The sequence below is a fragment of the Streptopelia decaocto genome (assembly GCF_964273445.1).
Source record: "Streptopelia decaocto genome assembly, chromosome: 1".
Classification (NCBI taxonomy): Eukaryota; Metazoa; Chordata; class Aves; order Columbiformes; family Columbidae; genus Streptopelia; species Streptopelia decaocto.
The window spans coordinates 39,326,509-39,348,386 of NC_138663.1; the positions used below are offsets into that span (position 1 = coordinate 39,326,509).

General features: G+C 53.8%; 1 protein-coding gene across 2 annotated transcripts; it reads left to right on the plus strand.

Moving 5' to 3' along the window:
* The first annotated feature begins 221 nt into the window (after positions 1-221).
* Positions 222-21,838, plus strand: MICALL1 (MICAL like 1). Of its 2 annotated transcripts, none has more exons than XR_014186472.1 (16): positions 222-406; positions 6,677-6,725; positions 8,164-8,305; positions 9,388-9,491; positions 10,222-10,358; positions 12,668-13,248; positions 13,733-13,796; positions 14,834-15,219; positions 15,542-16,020; positions 16,495-16,629; positions 16,943-17,069; positions 17,403-17,489; positions 17,865-17,938; positions 18,660-18,774; positions 19,109-19,155; positions 19,457-19,545. XR_014186472.1 is itself a non-coding variant. In XM_082075964.1 (16 exons), the coding sequence occupies exons 1-16, from the start codon at positions 261-263 to the stop codon at positions 19,576-19,578; spliced, it is 2,799 nt and encodes a 932-aa protein (XP_081932090.1). In that variant the 5' UTR covers positions 222-260; the 3' UTR covers positions 19,579-21,838. The 2 variants fall into 2 exon arrangements, 1 of the variants encoding a protein (XP_081932090.1); XM_082075964.1 differs by having other exon boundaries at positions 17,399-17,489; positions 19,457-21,838.
* The last annotated feature ends 40 nt before the right edge of the window (positions 21,839-21,878 follow it).

The window sequence follows — 21,878 nt, forward strand, 5'->3', positions numbered from 1 at the left end:
CAGCCCGGGGAGGGGCTGCGGCGCCCTCCCCTTGCAATGGAGCGGGCAGGCACCAGGGAGCCGCCCTGCGAGCGCCGGAGACGAGAACGGGTCCCCGGCCTGTCCCCGCGGGCCCCGGGGACCGCGCCCTTGGAGACCCCGCCCCCTGGAGACCCCGCCCCTCACAGCCCCGCGGCCCCACCCCTGGAGGCCCCGCCCCTGGGCTGGTGGCGGCGGCGGCGGCGGCAGCAGCAGCAGGAGCAGCCGGAGCGGCCGCCCCCATGTCGGGCCCGCGGGGCGCCCTGCAAGCCTGGTGCCGCCGGCAGTGCGAGGGGTACCCCGGCGTGGAGATCCGCGACCTCAGCGCCTCCTTCCGCGACGGCCTGGCCTTCTGCGCCATCCTCCACCGGCACCGGCCCGACCTCCTGTGAGTGCAGCGGCCGCGCAGGCCGCGCGGCACCGGCCTCGCCTCGCCCGCCGCGCCGGACCGGGCGGGGCTGCCGCGGGACCCGGCTCCAGCCCGCGGTCGCGGGGGTCAGGAAGAGGAGAAGGGAGGACCCGGAGGTTTGGGGCGCGGGGAGCACCGGGAGCCCCGTTTCTGGAGGGGCTGAGCTATCCGTGCCCTTTTGCCGCTGTCTGGGACGATGAGGGGTGGGTGGGGGCTCGCAGGGAACTGGGGGAGATGGAGGCATCGTAGGAAATGGCTCTGGGCCGGCTAGCGGGGAGGGACATGGTCTCCTTGTGTGTCGAGGTTTTGAGGGCAGAAAGCAGGGCAGTGGCTCCATCGCCTCCCAAAGTAATTGGGTACCGGGATGAAGGATGCTGTGTTTCACTGAGTGACCTTCTTACCGGGGCTGGGAAACCCGTCAGGGTCAGCAAATGTCATGGGAGTGAAGGCTGAGGAGAGCGTGGAGGTGGGCCAGGTCTGGCCTCAAGCCAGTGTGCTGCTGTACACCTCCTGGGAGCAGTGGCGGCCAGGGAGGCGGCATGGCGCTGGCCGCTTCGCATGGAGGTGTTCCGCCTCTGCCAGAGATGGGCATTCCCATTTCCCAAGGACCAGAGCTCTGCCCAGCGCAGGGATGTTCCCCTCCAAAACATGCAGAGCCGTGGACCAGGTCACTTCTTCTATTTGCTTCCAGCTAGTTTTCTGTGGGTGCTGCAGTGAAAGCAGGAGGTAGAAAATACCAGCAGGGATACCGAGCCCTGCTGGCCTCCCCCAGTGGGTGGCTTGGAGTTGAGTTTCCTCTGTCCACCTCCCTTTCGCAAGGTGGCTCTGAGGGCGGGAATATGGGTTTGAACAGGCAGTGAGTTTGGGATTGCTTGGGGGCACGGTGTCAAGCTGGAGAAACTGGCCGAGCTGCTGGAAGGAATCTGCCCCAACCTGCCACTGTAACCCTGTGTGCCCCGGCACTGCTGGGAACACGCCTCCTGTCTGCTCTAATCTTTGGTGGCCCTTGCAATGTAAGTAGGCTTTGCCCCACCTTGCCATGGCTTCCTCACCTGTCAGCAAAGCCCAGCAGTGCATCTCCTGTCACATTCTGCTCTGGGCCTTGTGGTTCTTCTTCTGAGGTTGCCTGAGTTGACCAAATCCTCTTTTAGGAGCTGGTCTTGGGACAGCCTTTTGTCACAACAGGACAAAAAAGCCATCTCTGGCAAACAGAGGGTTGATAGTGACATTGCTGTGGAGCTGTGGTGCCCGTGAAGAGGGCAAAACAGGCTCATGTTGTTAGAAGCAGAAGCAGAACAGGTAGGTTAGAAACCAAATTGCTGCCTGATGTGTATCAGATGGCTGCCACAAAACCCTCTAGTGTGGTGTATGGGAACCACTAAGAGCAGAGATGTATGGCGGCTTTACATTGCTCTGGATCTTGAGGGAGCTCAGTGGTCTTGTGCCCCAGCAGCTCCTGGGTGGTATGGCTCACTCTGACCAGCTAGGACAGAACCTCAGAAAATGCTCTGAGTTGCAAGGCTGCTGGAGAGGAAGAAACAAATTAAGGACAGGAACACTTGCAATTACTGTGTTTCTGATGTTTGTTTTTCTTTTTTTCCCGTGTGAGTGGCACAGTAACTGGGAACTGAAAAGCAGAGGTTCAGCAAAAGCTTACAATAAATACACTAAAACCAACTGATGCTTTCCCATTAACCATATTTACCATCCCATTAAGCAGGAGCCACTGCTCTTAAGTTGTCAGTGAGCTTAAATCTGTTCCTGGCAGATGTCCTAACTAAATGCTTCACAGGTCCTCTGCACGAGCTGTGTTGGAGAGACAAAGCTCAGGGCCTTACAAGGACATGGCATGTTGTAGAAGGATTTTCAGAAAGTGCTCAGGAGAGTAGCATAATTTCATCTGATTCCAGCTTCTTCAGCCTGTCCCGATTTGGAAGTGGGAAGATTGGATCAGAGGCAGCAAATCTCCTGACGGTGGAGGAAAAGTAGTTGCCCTTCTTTTCTTCTAAAGTGCTTTTAGTCAGCCTGGTAATGGGACTTGGCAGGGATTTGCGAGTACGTTTGTGACCTCTCATGGTCCTCCTTTATGCAGGGCTCTCCTGGCCTGTGTGAGACAGCCACGCTGCTCCCGAAGGCTGACGTTCCTCTGTACGCAGCTGCTTCCCCACGTCTGCTGGCTTCCCCTTGGGCTGCAGAGGGGAGGAATGAGCACATCCATACAAGAGCTGAGCTGGAACTCTCTCGTTTACCTGTGCCACACAGCTCTGCTGGCACGCTGATCCTCCGGGCCTTCTTCTCCAGCTGTGGAGGCTGTTGGTCTGTCCCGGTTGTCTGACCCTACCTGGACAACCCCTGTTGCCCTGCTGTCCTGGTAGGTGACACACTGAGGAATAGGCTGTTGTGAAAGGAAGGAGAGGCCATACGCATAAGTGAGGCTGAGGGCAGTTTGCCGCGTGACCTCTGTTTTGAACACAGTCCCCTTGGGATGAGGCAGGTGACATCAGAAGGATGCTCCCCTGGAGAGCTTCACAGCAGCTTCTGCAGAGCTCTTGTAAACACCAGAGGATTTTTTTTGAAAGAAGCAGACAAATCTGGAAGTGCTCAGTGTTTGCTGCAGGGGTGTCAGACTCATTTTCACCAGGGGCCACATCAGCCTCTCAGTTGCCCTCGAAGGGCAAAATGTAATTACATTCCGCCCTTTGAAGGCCACTGCGAGGCTGATGTGCCCCCCCCCCGCCATGGTGAGAATGAGTTTGACACCCCTGGTTTACTGAATCCACCCAAAGGTGTTTTCACAGATGGGCTGCATGGCTGTGGGACTTCTGTGTTTAACTGTGAACCAAAAAGTTCCTGGCTCTGGCTCCACTGCTGCACACACCTCACTTGGTTTCGCTGCCTCACTCTCCCGATTGGAGAAGTGGGAAGCCTGGATTTAGTCTCTGACTGCACTGCTGGCTGTGTGATCTTGGGGTGAGACATTTAATCTCTTCTTTTCCCTTGTCGGTTAATCTAGAAGCATCCAGGCCAACTTGACAGTGGACTGTGGGAATTAATCAGTTTGTTTGCTCACTTCTCTAGAAATCTAAAGCATGAAATTAGCGTTTACAAGACATTTGCCACAGCTTAGTGAAGCAAAAAGCATCTTTCAGCGTCCCAAGCTGTGCAGCCTCCCTGGAGCTCAGGGGAGGTTCTTGGCATATGGGGATGAGAATAAGAGAGCATGGCACACGCCTTTTGAGTGCCAAGAGAGAGACGAAGGCTTGAAGAAAACAGGAGATGAGAGACGTGTGTTTGAATCTCTGTTTTGTGTCCCTGGAGCCCTGGGTTCAGTTACAAGGCAGGATCACAAATCTCATTTGTTCCTTCTCATGTACTGCCTGTATTTCCCTTATGAGACCTGGAAAGCTGAAGGGCTTATTATGCAGCACTGCCATTAAAGGGCTCATGATTTATATTTGAGGAATCCAGGAATTTGCTCTGGTTTTAGCTGTACAGCACACCCTTCCCCCTTCCCTGGGTCTGCTGTGCACCCTGGCAGCTGCCCTAAACCCTGGAGTGCTTAGTGGCTCTGTATGTATCTAATTAGGTAAGCTCTTGGGATGTTATTTGTGTGGAAATATTACTCCAGGATCTGCTACAATGCTGGGGTTTGCTGAGTCAAGACGGTTGTTCAGCTGGGATAGCCAGAGTCTCGCCCATTCTTACATCCAGTCCCTTGGCCTGCTGTGTTGTGAGTAGGGGAGCCCGAGCAGGGCTGGATGAAAGGCTGCTGAGATCAGGGCAAGGAAATAATGTGACATGTAGCTACATGTCACAGAACTGCGGGATGGCAAGTTCTGGTCTTTCAGCAGAGAAGGCAGTTTGTGAAGAAGAAAAGGGTATTGTCTGAGGTGACTGTCCCCCGTACCTGAGAGGCCATGCTTCTTGCACATTGATACAGGGAACGTTCCCAGAGCCGTGGGGATGCTGTGTGACAGGGTGGCAAGTGGGAGTGCTCGTGTGGGGGGTGATGGAGTCCATCGAGGTCCTGCTTGGCTTGTTCGGAGAGGGAGCTGAAAAATGCAATGAGAGGAACTGAATAGACTGTGGTCCCTGGGGCCTCATACTGATGGATTCAGCATCTCCGGTAAAAGCTGAGATTCTGCAGTCGTGTCTTAGTGGAAAAAATTTTTTATTCCCTTGCTGCTTGGTAGCTCCCTGGGTACCTCTTGAGCTTCACGTCCTCTCTGCTGGCGTCTGCTTTCCCAGGCAGAGTTGCCTTGGTTTACTAAAATGGCTTTGGTTTGCTGGGACAGAGTGGAATGGACACGATGTTTGTCTGTCAAAAAAACTATCCCAGCCCAGGCCACCAAGGAGTATTTGAGCTTCCAGCTGCACCACTCCCATATCCTGAAAGTGAGGGCATTCAAAATGAAGGTCATAAATGTTTAGAAGGCAGTTGATATATAACTTTGCTGTCATCGCTTCTCCTGTGTTCCCAAGCTGGTATTTTCTTTAAAAGGAAAAAGAAAAAAATACAGCAAGGTTCAAGGAGTTCTCTAAGAAAAAGAAAAAGAAAAAAAAAAAGACTTGGGGTAAAAACATCTCTCAGTGGAAACTAGTCATAAATACAAAAAAAGCACTGGTTTTCACATCGAAGCAAAGGCTGTGGCTGAAGCCTTTTCTCACGAGCATGTAGAGGGAGAAAAGGTGCTTTATTTTGAACAGGCTGAGTTCTGTGCGTGTATTTGCTTTCAGGAAGATGCTTAATACAGAGCTGGATGTCTGGCCCATCTTCTGCATCTCTGCCGCATTCAGTCCCGCAGCAGCGAGCGGCTGCAGCTTCATATGTCGGGAAGGAAACTGCCCCGGCAGCCTCTTGCTTTTGAACGGAGGAAGTGTAATTTTATGATGGTGCAGGCAGCTGGGAAAACCTTCCTGAGCCCATCGCAGACTTCCTCTGCTGCATCGGGAAAGGCGAACAAGGGGCTTGGAGAAGGGGCCGGTTGCCCCGCCGTGCGGCACCGGGGCAGTTTGTGTCAGTGTTACAGGAAAAGGCAATAAAACCCAAGAGGGGATGGAGGAAGGGAGGCTCCCACAATCCCTCTCTGCAGCTGAGCATTCACCATCTCGCCCCGATTCCTGCACATCACCTTTGGGGTGAGGGGGACATGCCCCCTCCTGATCTAAATTGTCTCTCTGGGTCAGTCTCCAAAGCTTTGGCACCTCTCTCTGGGCCATTGGGGTGGCTTTGCCTGACCCTAAACCTCTCTGAGCTGTGTCCTCCTCCATGAATCCAGCTCACAGGCACACCGAGCTGCTGCGTGAGGGTTTTTTTGGTGACACAGCCGAGATGCTTGGCAGGAAGGGGCTGTAATCAGTTTAGCGTGATGCTGTTTTTACACATTATACCCACACACACATGCAAAAAGGCGTAACTAGCTGCTTCCTGTATTTCCCCCCTCTGCTGAAAACCTGAGGACCACTTTAACCACTTTAACCATCTGCTCCACTGATGAAGGCAGCTATCAGTCCCTGTGGCTGGGCTGGTTAGATCCCCCAAAGGGAACCTGGGGGACAAGTGAAATGACACAACATGTTTGGGTTGGGAACTGCTGGGGTTCCTCTCTCTGCCCTGCCCACCTTGCATTCAGCAAGCTGCCTCGCCGTAAAGCCTGCAGCCGAGGATGTTTTGCTGTGCACTGCAAGTGTTGGGGGTAAGCAAGGACAGAAGTGCAGTTTGAGACCTTCTCTGTCACTCCAGATCCTGGGGTGACCTCATATCCCTTGTGGTGGTGCAAGGGGGTTTGTCTAAGGACTCTTGTTGGAGGGAGAGATCTAATGCAAGCAGCTCTTTTGATGTGGAGGATCTGCTCTTGTGCTGGTGGCCTTGGAGGGGCAAGTTTGGGGTGATGAGCCCTTTGGTGCAGCAGTGTGTGGTGTTGATCAGAATGTGGCTCTGGTATTTCTGCAGCCTTTGACTTTGAGGGCAGAACAAGCAGGTAATGTGAGACAAGAATGTAACTTTAATTTCCTGGCCACCACCCATTTGGGACTTGCTTTCTTTTTTTAATTACAATTTCCCTTGTTATTTTTTGTCCCTTTACAATGTGAATTCTGGTTTGCCAAGGTTTTTTTTCTCTAGGGTCTCCTATGCTGAGTTATTGTAATGCCCCAGGAAGGCTGGCTGTCCTGAGGACATGCATGTGGTGGCATTCAGGCACTCTTCCTCTGCATCTCATGTTGCTTTTTTGTCCTTTCTCATTTCAGAGACTTTGATTCCCTTTCCAAGGATGATGTCTATGAGAATAACCGCTTGGTAAGTCCCCATTATGCTGTACACAAAAGGAAGAAGTGTCATTAGAGTGACTCAATGGATATCATGTGGTGTGGGAGGACTTCGTGACAGTGGTGAGGGGGTAAGAAAAATCTGCATTTGTAAGTAGCAGGCAGGAGCTTATCTGGAAACATAAGGGAATCTGAAGCATCAGCTTTCAGCCTGGACTGAAGAGAAGATTAGATGGTTATTGTGATAGTTGCCAAGACAACGTCTCAGGTGAAAATTAAAATGGTGCAACATCTTCTTGACCTCAGGTGTTCTAGACTGGCAGGCAATGGAAGCAGGAAGCTAGTTTTACTCCAGGCATAAGCAAGAGACGAAGGTTGTGTTGAACCTTAGCTGGTTCACACCGTTCCCCTCCTGCTTGGGACAGCTGGAGCCTACAGCAGAAGCAGGCAGTGAAGAATGGGAAGATGGCCAACACCAGCAGTAGGACAGAGAAGAAATAACCTTGTATTCCTGAGAGAAAGACAAATTGCTGCAGGCTCATATTAGTACATGGAGAGACATGGGCCATCACCTTCCCAAGACGAGTTGGGCTAGGTCATTTGGGTTTTTGGGTTTAGGACTCTGCAGTGGGATCCTGCCCACATCCTTTCCTAGACCAGCTGGCGGCTCCCTTCAGAGCACTGGAACAGGCTGCCCAGGGAGGTTGTGGAGTCTCCTACTCTGGAGACATTCAAAACCCACATGGACGCCTTCCTGTGTAACCTCATCTAGGTGTTCCTGCTCCGGCAGGGGGATTGGACTAGATGATCTTTCGAGGTCCCTTCCAATCCCTAACATTCTGTGATTCTGTGATTTCTGCTTGCTGAGACACAGAAAAGTGGCTTGTGCGCGGCAGGCTCATTGCTGTTGAGCAGGGATGGCTCTGTTAACGGTGGGAAGGGACAATGTGGCACCTCAGAGCACAAAGGGATGGGCAGAGTCAGTGTTTCTGTGGGATGAAAATTTTGGGTGGCCAGGACCAGTGCTCAGTAAAGCTGGTGTTTGGCTGCGTCGCTGGAATTATTTGCCAACCCTTGGCCTTTCCTGGTGCCAGCTCTCTGCCAGGCGCTTGCATGAAGGCCCTGGTGTTGTACCCTGTTTCACAGGTTGAAAGACATTGTTTTTTTTCCAGTGAAAACTGAGCCTTCCTGTCCCAGTGCAGCAGCCAAATGCCAAGACCCCTGGGTGGGAGTTGCAGGGACACAAACAGCTGAAATGACTTAAAGGAGGTGGCAGCTGCAGCAATTTGTTCCCTTGCTTCTGATGCCACCTTTCCCATCAGGCAGCATGTCTGGGAGCCTCTGTCCATCAGGGATACCACAGGTTTAATACTTAACCTTACCCAGGGCTATTCCAGCTTTATTTCCCTGCTATTTTTCAGAGAGCATCAGTTTTGTCTCCTTAATGCCTCTCTCTACTGTTCTTGCAGGCCTTCGAATTGGCAGAGAGGGAGCTGGGCATCCCAGCTCTGCTAGATCCCAATGACATGGTCTCCATGAAAGTCCCCGACTGCCTCAGCATCATGACTTATGTGTCTCAGTATTACAACCATTTCAACAACCCCAGCGAAGGTAAGTGTCCTCCCATCCCTCTGGCTTCCAGTTTGCCCCCACTTGAGTACAGGAAACCCAGAGGTACCTCATCCTGTGGCAAATGGGAGCCGTGTGTGTTAGTGGGGAAGGGGAGAGGAGTAGTTAGTACCTGACTCTCCTGGATCTTATTGGTGCCAGTGAGGAAGGCCTGGGTCAGATTGTGGAGCAGGGTGAGATTTCACAAGAGGTGGGGAGTGATTTAACAGCTCAGGTTTTGGAAAGAGGAACGCCTTGTTTCTCCTCCCTCCGTGCTGCATTCCTGCAGTGTGGGTTGGGCCACCCTGGTGCTCATCAAACCCCTTTGTGATCTGCTTTAACCCACTAACAAGGGAGAGAGCTAGATAGGCAGCCCGCCTGCCGCAGCTAATTTTTATCACATTGGTAAGTGTAAAGTGACTGGAGGAGGGAGGAAGGGCGGTCAGGGTGGAGTCTCTCAAATCAGCTCATCTGTCCTTGCAACTGCAACCTGAGCTGAGTGCTGTTCTGAGACAGCTCTTCCAGGGCATCCCTCCTGGGTGGAGACTATTCCCTTCTCTAGCCACAACATCAGATAAATCTCTTCTATGTGCATATACTTCCTTAGGGATGGTGGCCTCCCAGCCAAGGACTTGTGGCAATCAGAGTGTGAGTGCCAGCCCTGATGGGCAGGAGATGCTTCGCAGACCTGCTGGCAGCCCAGAAGCCCTGTTGCCCAGCGGGTCACAACAATAGGTCAGCAGCTGCCTGGGGTGCTCTGGGCTCTAAGCATTGCTGAGGGAGTTGGTTACGAGGAAGTCGAGCAGGATTTGATGACTAAATCAAATCAGAGTGCGAGCTGGTGTCCCTGGGCCCCCAAAGGAGATCCACAGCAGGGCTAAGCTCTCTGGCAGCCTCTCTGACCCATTATTAGATTGTGTTTGTCTCTTCCCCCAGAAATAGTCACTGAAGTGTCAGGAGCAGCAAGTCCCATTCTGTGTCACAAGGCTGGATGATTTTATTTTTTTCCCCTCCCCTCCCCCAACATGGGTGGCGTGAGTCACCACTCCTCTCCGTGCCTGATCCTCCTTGCCTTCTGCCTCCAGCCAGAGTCCCTCCGCCTATGAAGCGCCCAGCTGCTGCCTCCTCTCCTCCTCTGCCATCCCACAAGAAACCCGTGTCTGAGGTTGAGAGTCCCCCGGCACCGCAGGTACCTAATTTTGTGATTCAAAGCTAGCCAGAGGCAGTGGTCCTCCCTGTGCTGCAGACAAGGAGATGGGAGAGAGCCCATCACAGTGGGATGGATCCGTGCAGAGAGTTAGCTGTGTGTTTTGGGGTAGGAGCAGTGTTTGGGGTTTTGGTGCCTTGGAGGACCCAGCTGTGAGAGTGTTTCCTCTCCAGGAATCTGCAGACTGAACTTTGTCCATGGCGGGCAAGAGGCTTGGGGGGATTGGTACCAGATGGTTCCTTGAGCCATCCAGGGCACAAACACCCTCCTTCCTATGGGAGGATGACCCTGTAGGAGCAGGAATGTGGGGTTAGAAGAGCAGAAAAGATGCCTTTTTCTTTCTTGGCCCTTTATTTCAGGTTTTAGCAGATGTCTGGGATGGCACATTTTCCAAAGAAAAGAGGTTCCCCTTGCAGGTCCCTGCTGCTGTGGCATTTAGAGGAGTCCCTTCCACAGAACTTCAGCCCTGCCCCTAGATAGGGGAAAGGCACCTTTTGTAATTGCCCCTTCTAATTTGGGAAGAGGCAGTCTGCCTGTGCGTGGATTTGGGGACAGCTGTTCTTTGCAATGTTAGACCCTGAGGTCAGCCCCTGAGCTGTGCCGTAAGCGCTCAGCAATGGATCTTGCATGGAGAGCAGCTGCTTTAGAGGAGCTGTGGGCTGGGGAGCAGCTCATGGCCCTCACCCCAAGCTCCCCGTGCTTTGTATCTCAGGACGATGCCCCCTCGGACCCGGTGGAGCGGTCCCAGCGCACCACGCTCAGCAGTACCTGTGCAGCCTGCCAGAAGCACGTCCATCTGGTCCAGCGCTACCTGGCTGAGGGCAAGCTCTACCACCGCCAGTGCTTCCGGTATGTGCTGTCCAGGCCTGGTGGCACTGCTGCTCTCCCCCAGCAAGCTGGAGGTCTGCAGCCAGCTGCACCCATCTTCATCTGTCCGTGTCCTTGGGCAACGTGGAGCATCAACAACAGTGCCCAAAATGATACTGAATAGAGTGTGTTTGCCTGTCAGGCTCCCGTCCCAGGGTCTGACTAGCCCCTTGTGTCCAGCCCCATGCTGCTTGCCTCCCTGCCTCCCCTGCTCTCTTCTGCTTTTCCAGTTCACTGACTTGGGATCCCACCCCCTTGTTCTTCTCCCAGCCCCATAAACCAGGATGCTCTGCCTTTTTGCCACCTGCCTACTCAGAAACCCCAACGCCACTTTCCAATGAGGTCTAAGCTAGGACATCATCCCACAGACCTCCTTCCACCCACACTCCACATCCTCAACTGGATATACAGGCTCCCACGCTGCCTGGGGTGGTGCTGAGCTCTCAGGGGAGCATGTGCAGAGCTGCGGGCTGTTACCAAACAGAGGAATGAGGGATTAGACATCAGCAGCCCTGTGGTTACTACCTGGGTACAAGTCCTTACCTGCAGCACCTGTGAAGTCATTTCACTTTGCTTTCCCTGCTCTGATGATGAAGAGATGAGATCTCTCCTGCGGGCCACAGGACAGGAGCTGGCAATTGGGCAGCTGGCGTCTGAGGACGGAAATGTTGAGCCACTGGGAAGATATGGGAGGCCTCGCTCACCTGTATAAACAATTCCTGCCTAAGCCACCTGAGGATGTGTCATAGAAACAGCGTTGCAGGAAGGGAGTTGTGCTGGGAGCTGAGCTGGGGCCCATCAAGCTTCCCATCTGCAGCTGTGGCAAAAGCAGGAGCTTTGCGGGGTATAGGTGCAGCATTGCTCATGGGATAGGAATGTTTGCCTGGCACAGCTCATGGCCCTTCAGACTGGGCTGTGAAATCCCTGTAATTTTGTCCTGAGTGTTCTGCCCCCTTATGCTTTTCTTGTCTTTTTCTGCCCCCCCCACTAATTCGTTAGTGCAGTTTGTTCTGTGGCAGCATTTTCTGTGAGCTGACAGAGGTGAAACCAAACTCTTTCTCCCCTCGTCTGAACTTGCCACCTCTTCATTTCATCATACCCCTTGTCTCTACAGCCCCTGTGTCCTCATGCTTCTGCTCTACATTTCTGAGGAAATCCCTGTCAACTGAACACCTAGAGCAGAATTCCTCACCAAAATCATCTGCTCGCAGTGTAGGGCAGCCAGCTGCTGTGAGTGCCAGGTATTCAGACAAGAAGAAACAAGCTTGGTTTTCATGGGAGTGCTTGATCAGCTCCTCGCCCTTGGCTCTCTCTCACATACGCTGTCCTCCTCCCTTCCCAGGTGTAAAAGGGCTGACTTGTTGCCAGAGCCGTGTGTTGCGCTTGCGCCTGGAGGGCTTCATTAGGGAGGATTCCAAGGTTCAGTTCAGAAAGAGTGGATGATCCAAGGAGATGTGGCAGACAGTGAAGGGAGGGGAAGCTTTTAGCCCGGTTTCAACAGGCAAGTCAGAGTGAGTGTAAGAACGTCCCTGCTGCGGCATACTGTGCCAAATGCTGCAGTCCTGGTGGGGGCCATGGCCAGCACTAGCGAAGGGAATGTGAGACTGGGCTGGGCATGTTTGTTGCTGCTCCTGAGGATTCTACAAGCCCCCAGCATAGAGGTTTCCTGAGTCAGAAGTGGCATAATTTCAATTAATACTCAGTGAGTGGGGGTTTTTTGTTTTATTTTCTTTTTCTCATACAAATGTGTCTGATGGTTCTTTAACCCACCTGGACCCTTGGCCCCTGCAAGGCAGCCCATAGCCATCCTGTGCCTGTTCTGAACCAGCTGCTTCCTGATTCCAGCTGATATTGATACTCCCTGTTTTGTGTCTCTGGTCAATCCTTCTCCCACTCCCAGGGCCACCTGTGATCTTGTGGCTCTCTCTCCTGTCCCTTACAAGCTGCATCTTTTCCAGGAAAACTGTAGTTTTCTACTTTTCCAGGTCTGGAAACCATGCTGTATCCCAATACCGACTGTTGCCCTTCCACATCTATTAAATCCTTTCTGAGTTGAAGGAGGAACCCAAACATGAGGATTATTTGCCTTGTTAACTCCCCATGGGTTCACACAGTGGTGTGGTGACATTTCTCTGTTCCTCTCCTTTCCTGAATGACTTCCCCACAACAGCGCTACAACTTAGTAGTGGGGTGGGAACTAACTCCATGGCCCTGCAACGATCTCCTAGGTGTGCTGTCTTTCTTGAGGATGGCATCCCTCATCTCATAGGGCTCTCTTTTCTCATTGGCAGGTGTAAGGAGTGCTCCAGCACACTGCTCCCGGGGTCATACAAGCCTGGGTCGGAGGCAGGGACTTTTGTCTGCACGCAGCATCGTGGTAAATTGGCCATGAGTGGAAAAGCAGAGAGGAGGCCCAGCCCAGACCGATGGTCACCAGAGCTCAGACCTGAAGCTGGGGCTGGCAGCATGGGTGAGGATGCCCTCCCCGCAGGAGCGGAGGTGGGGAAGGATGATGGTGACTCCCTGGAGAGCACGGCAGAGACCCATATGCCTGCAGAGCAGCCAGCCAGCCCAGCGGAGAAGGACAGCGTGCCTAGCAAAGCAGAGACAGCAATGCCCCTTGCCCATGCAGGCAGCGGGGCACCCGTCTCCCAGACTCCCCCCAGACCTCCCCTTCCCAGCAAGCCCACGGTGCTCACCCAGGACAAATCCAGCTCACTGGACGGACGGCTCAGAGACACGCGGCCCACCCCTGCCCCAAGGAGGACCACCGATGTGTCAGCCCTGTCCCCTCCAACCTCTCACCCTGTCCCCCGGCCCAGGTCCACTCTCCAGGGCGAGGGCAGCGAGTGTGTGCCTGGCATGATGAACGGTAAGAGAGCGCAGTGGTGGCAGGTTTACCCTCTGCCTCTGCAACAACCAACGTGATCAGCTGCGGGTCAGATTAGTTTTGCTCCTCTGCAGCCTGATGCCTTTTTGCCTCTGAATAAATCTCAGGCTCTGACACCAACCCTTCGATTGGCAGCCATCCCCTTAGCAGGGAGAGCAGCGCCAGCTCCCTTGTATGTCTCTGGAGCTCTTGGGGATGCTGCCAGCATGGAGGGAAGGTGGCAGTGCTAGAGCAGTTCATGGGAGTGGAGACAGAGGGGCAGGTCAGTATTCCAGGTGCAGCTCCAGGGGTGAGGAGGGGATAAAAAGGCAAGGGGGATGTTTGGGGTTGATCAGCTGTGGGAAAAACACCATGAGGTCTTAAGGAGCCTCTTGCTGGGAGATGTCTAAAAGGTGTTTTGTTTTGATTTAACCTCTTTCTTCATGTCCTTTTGGTATTGTGACAGTCTGACCCTGTGTCTTTCTAGGTAGGGTACCTGAACCCAGCCCCCCTGTCCCAAAACCCCGAGGGAGACCCTGCTCCTCTGATCGGTATGTCCTTCTGTTTGCAGGTCACCTGCAAACCCCATAGTGAAGTGGGGCTGTGGGGATGGCTCAGCTGCGGTCTCCTCTCCCACCTCTCTCAGCCCCTGCTCTTGGGAAGATGTAGGCTGTGATCAGGTCCCTCCCCTTACAGTTGCCAGTCCAGTGCAGTCAGGCTCACAGTGTTTGTCCGTATTTCCCAGGGTCTTTGTCTCTTAGGGTTTGTAAAGAGTTTGGGGGCTTCAGAAAGGTGTTTCTGTAGCATGTGCAGGCTGCCAAGTGACTTCCGAAATGGCCCTACTTGTGGGTGCTGAGAAAGGGACACTTTTCTGCCTTGTGGAGGGTTTGTTGCAGGAAAGGTCTGGTGCAGCGACACTGGGAGCTCCTGGCTGCAACCTTTACACGTCCTGGGCGCTCACCCAGGAGCCCACTGGCTCTGCTTCGTTCTTGCTCTTGGGACAGAGGTTGCACAAGCAACTGCATTTGCAACAGCCAAGGAGCGGGTGCGTGCAGCAAGTGATGGGCACTGTCCTGATGAGCAGTGATTCCCCGGGCCGTGGTGCAGGCTTGCCATGGAACGCTTGGACAATAAGGTGACAGGCAGCCCTCTGAAGGATAGGAAAGGAGCGTGACTGCAGAAGAGGACAGGTATCTGGTCTCCACTGCCCCTTTGCAGACAGCCTGCGGAGCAGAGCTGGGAGTAGGAACGGTGTTGAGGAGGGAAGAACAGCTGTGCCCATAAAGCTCAGCCTTTACCACTACTTAGTAGGTGGGGGCTGTAATATTCAGAAACCAAAATGCTGGACACAGCTGGGGAGTCAGGCAGGTTGTGCTTCCCTCAGGCTGAAGGTTTGCCTGCAGAGAACGAGAGACACTTTGTTTCTGGGGAAGACTAGAGCCACCCTTGGATGAGAAAGCTGCTTCTGCATGGGAGACATCCTGCTCCATCCATCCTTTCCCCTGAGGGCTAGGTTCCCATCCTGTGCCTCACCCTCCAGGCTTGTCTCTGCTCCCTGCCACCTCTCTCTGTTTCTCTCTTCTCCCAGTGCTGGAGCTGCTGCAAGAGCCAAGGACCCACCGTGGATTGCCCTAGTTCAAGCAGAGTCCAAGAAGAAGCCAGCTCCTCCACCTCCCCCAGGCAGTGGCCATGAGCCTCTGAGCAGAACTTCAGAGGAGGAGAATGGGGAGGAGGCGGGGAAAGCCAGGAGCGAGGAAAATAAGTCTGATGCCACAGAGCCCAAGCCGTACAACCCCTTTGAGGAGGAGGACGACGAGGAAGAGGAGAGCGCTGCCGCCCAAAAAAGCACACCTGAGCAGGAGCAGAGCGAGACTGCTGTCAAGCCTCTCCATCCCTGGTATGGCATCACTCCCAACAGCAGCCCAAAGGCGAAGAAGCGGCCAGCTCCACGAGCCCCTAGTGCTTCCCCACTAGGTGAGCTTTCCCCCCCCGCCATTATCCCTCCCTTGCAACCCCTGTGCAGCCCCCTGGAGGCTCCCCCTTCCCAGGGCACCTCTGCATCGCCCTGGCAGGCCAGGCCTTTACCTGGGGACTTCTGTTAGCCATGTCCTCTCTGCCCACTAGAGAACAGCATTTGCAGGCAAGACCTTTTCTCTGGAGGGTCCCATCTGTCCTCTCTGAAGAGAGACAGATACTGGTTCCCTTTGCACTCGTGACCACCCCCAGTATGTACTACTCTCCCCTTCCCTCCTGGCTGCCCGTCACTTCCTCCCTGAGCTCTCCCTTTGCTTTGCAGCCCACCACCCCATCTCCAGGCTGTCACACTCTGAGCCATCATCCTCCACCCCATCACCAGCGCTCAGCCTTGAGAGCATCAACTCTGAGAGTTCAGCCAAGGTTCTTGGCGACGCCGATGAGGCCTCAGTGCCCAAAAGCTCCTCCGAGCCCACTGTCCACACGCCAACAGCCGCCAAGACCTCTAGCGCTGACACGCCACTGACCAGCATCTCCTCCAGCGAAAGCCCTGCTGCTCCAGCCAGCCTCTCCACCAACTCCTCCTTCTCCTCCTCCAGTGAGCTGGCCAGCTTCAGTGGGGAGGTGCAGCACAGCACCGCACACGCCAGTAGGAGCATCTCCACTGGCAGCTTAAAGACCAGCCCAAACCGGCTGCCCCCCAAGCCTCCTGCTGGGGCTAGCCCTACACCCATCCTCTTGGCTTCAGATGGGGGTGCTGGGAGCCCTAAGACCCCCTCCTCGCCTAAACCACAGCTGAAGGTGAGATGGTGACCTTCCTGCCATCTAGATCAGGGAGCTTTTCTTTCCTGTCCATCCCTTGGTCACAGTGGGGATCACAAGTCCAGGCTTGCCCCTTAGGTCGGTTTGGTGTGTGACCCCCGAAAGCAAACCTCGGCCAGGTGCTCGTTACGTGGTGGCTCTGCTCGTGCCCTGCATGCCCCAGGTGCTAGCAAAGAGGCAAGGTGTTGTGTGCTCGAAGCAAACAGGAAGGGAACTGTGAAGGAAAATAGTTCAGCATGCTTGTTAGAGGCTGGGGAACTGGTGCCAAAGAGGAGCATGGCTACTTTTTGCCCCATGGCTGCTGGTGGAGATGGGTGCTGTGTTCCTCCTCTGGAAGGTGTGAGGCAGGACAAACCCTAGGGCTGCCCTGTCTGCTCAGTCCCAGCTGTCAGAATGCTACATACCTTCCCTTTCCCAGACCCTCACATGTCTCCTCTTGTCCCCCAACTCCAGTCTTCCTGCAAAGAGAACCCCTTCAACCGGAAGCCATCGCCTGCCGCTTCCCCCTCTGCAAAGAAGCCTCCCAAGGGTTCCAAGCCAGTGCGTCCTCCTGCACCAGGTCACGGCTTCCCACTGATCAAACGCAAGGTAAAAGGGCCCCTGGGATTAGAGGAGCAGAAGTCAGCTCTGTCCTGTCCCCCAGGGCCATAGGTGTACACATACGCCCTGCCAATGCATGTTTGGGCAGGGATTGCAGCAGCTGGCTGTGGCTGGGAAGGATGGTGTCCAGGCTAGACCCCACTGATGGCTGCACCATGGTCTCCCTTTGCTCCAGAGTGGGGATTTCAAATCCACCCTTAGGTGTTGTTCCCCTGCCCCCATTAGTGTTGACCAGCCTTAGGCTTGTCCCTGGAAACTGGAGATTGGTGGTAATGAAAGTATCTGCCATGTGGTTTGGCAGGTGCAGACAGATCAGTACATCCCCGAGGAAGACATCTATGGGGAGATGGATGCCATTGAGCACCAACTGGACGAGCTGGAGCACCGTGGGGTGGCCTTGGAGGAAAAACTTCGCAGTGCTGAGAATGGTATGTGGGCTGGGCTGTCTGTTGGTGTGGGGCAGGATGGCCCTTAGAGCTGCCTTGTGTCCAGCCAGTGAGATTGCAGTGGTGACTTCCTCCCTGCTGATGCTGGGCTTGGAAGAGCACAAGGGGCTGTGCTGGGCTCCAAGAATGGTTGCAGCCGTGCCTTGGACATGGAGATGTGGAAAGAGGTGGGAGAAGAGATAAGGAACAGGCTGAGGTCAGGTTGGCTCTAGCCCAGCATCCCTCTTCTGGCTTGGCAGAACCCATCCCGCCACAGGGTGTTGGGGTCCTACAGGGCTGGGATGACTCTGAATTGTCCCTTTTCTTGGCAGACAGCCCTGAGGACAGCCTGCTGGTGGACTGGTTCAAACTCATCCATGAAAAGCACATGTTGGTGCGCCATGAATCGGAGCTCATCTACATGTAAGTGTGTGCTGGTGTGTGGGGAGGCACTAACGCTGTTGTGGGGAGCCCTGGCTCAGCCCTCCCAAAATTGTGCTTCCAGGGGAGAGCCTGACACAGCTTCCTTGCCTGGAAAAGGGAGGGAAGCAGGGCAAGCAGACAAATGTATCCAAACACACTCAGAACTGACCTGCTGCAAGTCACCAGAGCCCCTTCAGGACAGCCTTGAACAGCCAGGGCTGGTCCCTGCTGGTGCTTGGCTCCCTGACGCTTTGGCTATACAGGATAAGACCAACATCTCAGTGGTTCTTTCCAAGCTCACCCTTTGCTTTGAGGTGATATTCTGCGTCTCTGGAGCCTTGCAGTGGTTCCCAGCAGTGTCTCTTTCCCTTGCAGCTTCAAGCAGCAGAACCTGGAGCAGCGGCAGTCAGATGTGGAGTATGAACTGCGTTGTCTCCTCAACAAGCCAGGTAAAGCATTGCTCCGGGTGCCGTTACCTCAGTTTTTTAACCTGGGCATCATCTCTCCTCTGTCTAGGTGGGTCTCAAGTGAAGAGACAGATTTCTCCAGATCTTCTGGAGAAGGCTCCAGGGGGACCTGATTGTGGCCTTTCAGTACTTAAAAGGGGCCTATAAGAAAGATGGGGACAGACTTTTTAGCAGGGCCTATTATGACAGGACAAGGCATCATGGTTTTAAACTAAAGGAGGGGAGATTCAGGCTGGATATGAGGAAGAAATTTTTTCTAATGAGGGTGGTAAAACACTGTCATAGGTTGGCCAGAGAGGTGGTAGATGCCCCATCCCTGGAGACATTCAAGGCCAGGCTGGATGGGGCTCTGAGCAACCTGATCTAGTTGAAGATGTCCCTACTTGTTGCAGGAGGTTGGACTAGATGACCCTTGAGGGTTCCTTCCAACCCAAACTGTTCTTTGATTCTGTGATCTTTAGGGATGCCAGCACAATCAGCTGGCTTTAGAGCCATTGCATTGCATGCCCCAGCCTTGTGCAGGGACGTGCTCCTTTTGTCCCCATGGGATGTCACCTACAGGGCTCTCCCTCCAGAGCACCACTAGCCCAGCTGGCCCAGCAGCATGGGGATCATGCTAGAGATCATCTGCCCCAAAGCTCTGAATTTCAGAGCTCTTTCAGCCATTTAATTGCCTGTCCTTCCTTGGGGTTTGGCTGGGTAGAAAAGGACTGGACTGACGAGGACCGAGGGAGGGAGAAGGTGTTGATGCAGGAACTGGTGACCATCATTGAGCAGAGAAATGCCATCGTGAACTGCCTGGACGAGGACCGGCAGAGGTGAGTGAGGAGTGGGGTGGGCTGGGGGAAAGAGGAAAAGTGTATCTTGTCTGACTCAGCCCCATACGAGCAGTTCGTGGGGGTGTCCCAAGGTGTCCCTGTTGCTGACGTCTTTCCCAGGCTTCCTGATCCTTGTCTCTTTGAATGCCTTGTGTGGGAAAGACGAGGCAGTACATGCAGCACGTGGGATTTATCCTGCTGGTAGCAAATGCTCACAAGACAGTGATGGATCTGTCCCTCCATGGCTTATAAGTAGGAGGTTCTCTAGCCTTAAACAATACAACAGCTGTTTTCAGGGCTGAATTGCTGAGCTCTTTCCCATTCTTTCTTTCAGAGAAGAGGAGGAGGATAAAATTTTGGAAGCAATGATTAAAAGGAAAGGTAAGAAACGACTGGAAGATTTTTGGAGTGATGTTTTCACTGCTAACCCCAGCAAGGGGCAGCATGAGCCATTCATGAAATTGTGTGCAGAAGGAGAGAGTGGATCTATTCTGTGTAGATTCTGGAATCTTTCCTGTAAGGCTGTTAAAGTTTGGGGCACAGCTGTGCTGTGCATCCCTGCTACCACAGAAAGAATTGTGCATACACTAGAGGGCTTTGATTCATGGCTCTCACCATTGTCAGGCTTGCATGTGTGCAACCATCAGCGTCCTGCAGTAACCACCCCGCTTTGCACCCCCAGAATTTCACAAGGAGGTGGAGACTGAGAACAAGAAGAAAGGCAAATTCAAGCCCATGAAGGTGCTTAAGTTGCTGGGCAACAAGCATGACTCCAAGAGCAAGTCGCCCAAGGAGAAAAGCTAGAGCAGCAGAACATCAGCAGTGGAAGGGATGTGCTGCCTGACTGCCCTGGCCTCTCCACAGCTGGCTGGGACGCCTGCCAGGAAGGGGGGCTTGTCTCCCTCTGCTGCCGTCGTCTCTCCCCGCCTCCGCTCCCTCCCCAGGCACGGGAGCTGCCACCCTGGGGAGACACCAGCCCTCTGCCCGGCATGGGCAAGTCCGACCAAAGCGCTCCCCTGCCCAAGGCTGCGGAGGAGCCTGACAGTCCCCTCTGGGCAGCCTTGCTAACGAGGCAGGGAGAAGATGGATTTGCTTTTTTGGATACATTACCCCATTGAGTGTTCTTGCTATTAACTGAGAAGCAAGCCAAGGAGTTTGGTGTTTGTGGGAAAATTTGCACTAACTGCCCCCCCGTCCCTTCTCCTGATCTAACTGTGACAGTTCCATGTGCCTCTGACCTCTGCTAGGAGGGGACTGGGCCTGCCTGTCCCTCCCTGCCCACCCGCTCTTGTCCCCTTCCTGTCCCGTTTTTAACTTCAGGAGAAAACTCTGGCATTAGAATCAGGATTCTTTGGGTTTTGCTGGCCTAAACTAAAAATATTAAGAAAATACTCCTGCATCACGAGGCTCTAGAGCCATAGCCAGAAAAATAACTGGTGCCCTATTTATTTTGAGCTGTCCTCTCCCTCAAGGGCCAGTGCTGGGTGGGCTCCGTTACAAGGCTGAGGGGACCCAAGGGGACAGCACACAGCTGCTAGGATGCAGCTCACACCCCCCACTCAGGACATCTTGCCCCCCACTGCTGCTAAACACCCCTGACTCTGCTGCGTTCGGAGGGAGGAACATTCCTTTTCCAGGCAAGGGCAGAAAAGCTCAAGACTGACTCGGTGCCAGAGAGGGGCACAAGGCTTGTGCCCCTGCTCACCAGTGCCACCTGTGAGCGGCTGGGGAGAGAGGCACGGTCACAACTGACCTCTACCCAGCTTCATCTGTGTATGCTTTTAAAGTGTGCAGGGTTTGGCTGGTTATTTTTTACACCTCCTTTACTAGATGAATTCAAACCCACCCCAAAACTTTTTAAAACCTTTATTTTATTTGTCATGTGTGCGTGTGTGTGTGTGCATTTGAGGAGGGAATGGGGGGGCTGTGTTAGTCCAGCCGTCCCTTCTTCCTTCCATTTTTGTTTCCCGCCTTCTCCTCTGAGGCAAGGAGTTATTTATTGAATTGTTGGATCAGTCTGAATTAGAGTTTCATGGGTGTTTGGTTGGTCAGCTGTTCATCATGCCTTCTCATTAGCAAATTAGACATAACCAGCCCCAAGCAATCTGCTGCAGTTCCCTTCTCAAAACTCAACAGGCTTTAGCCAAAACACTCTCAGAGCAGTGCCTTGCAAGGTGGCTGGTGTAGCCTTCTGGAAAGGGATCCTCATTTCCCAAAACCTGAGAGACCCGAACCACTCCTCAATCCCAGTGTGGCCCCTGGGAGGTGGCAAGCTCAGCCCCATGCTGGTAACACCATCGCACTCTTGCTATACTCCAGCAGGCTGAGGAAGAGCAGTGGGCGGGGAAATCCCAAAGCACAACTCTTCTCCAAGGAGAAGCAAACCCGCTTTAGAGCCTGCTGTCACATCACTGTTGCCAAAGGCCATCGGGATTGCTGCAGCCTGACACCCTTTGGCCCCGTGCCCAGTGAGAACTCTGATTTGTAAATTATACTGTACTAACTCTGTGACTTCCATTCACCAGAAAAGAAATAAAAGAAACATCAGATCTAAAAACTGACTGCAGCTCAGGTTTCTAATTCTTTTCTGTATCTACACTGTCACGGGGATAGGGCACTCTGCCTGGCTTTGGGGAGTGGCTGACGGAGTGGCTGAGTATTGTTAAGAAGCAGATAATAGAATCTTGAGGAAACTGGGAGGTGGACTTCATGCAGGAGTAGCGGGGCAGGCTTCAGCCTGCTGGAGGACAGAGGGTATGTATGAGGTGAGCAAACAGCCATTTCCAGGCTCTGTGGGAGACCAATGGCTGTTCTGCAGACCGTGTTTTCAGGAACCAAAAAAACCACAGCTAGCCCGCAGCAAAGAGCAGCGTGTGCTGGGCTGAAATCCCCTCTGCCGCCTCAGCGCAGCTGCTGCCGAGAAGTTTGCTGATGAAGACAATCACGCTGACCTGCAGCAATGCTGGAGACTCGCGTTTGCGCAAGCCTACGCGTCCACATCTTCTTCTCTGCCCTGGGGACAGAAGTGGGTCATAGATGGGGGCAGCAACACGTGTTGTCATTGTACTGTCACGAGAAACCTCCACCACTGGGTGGATGGACAG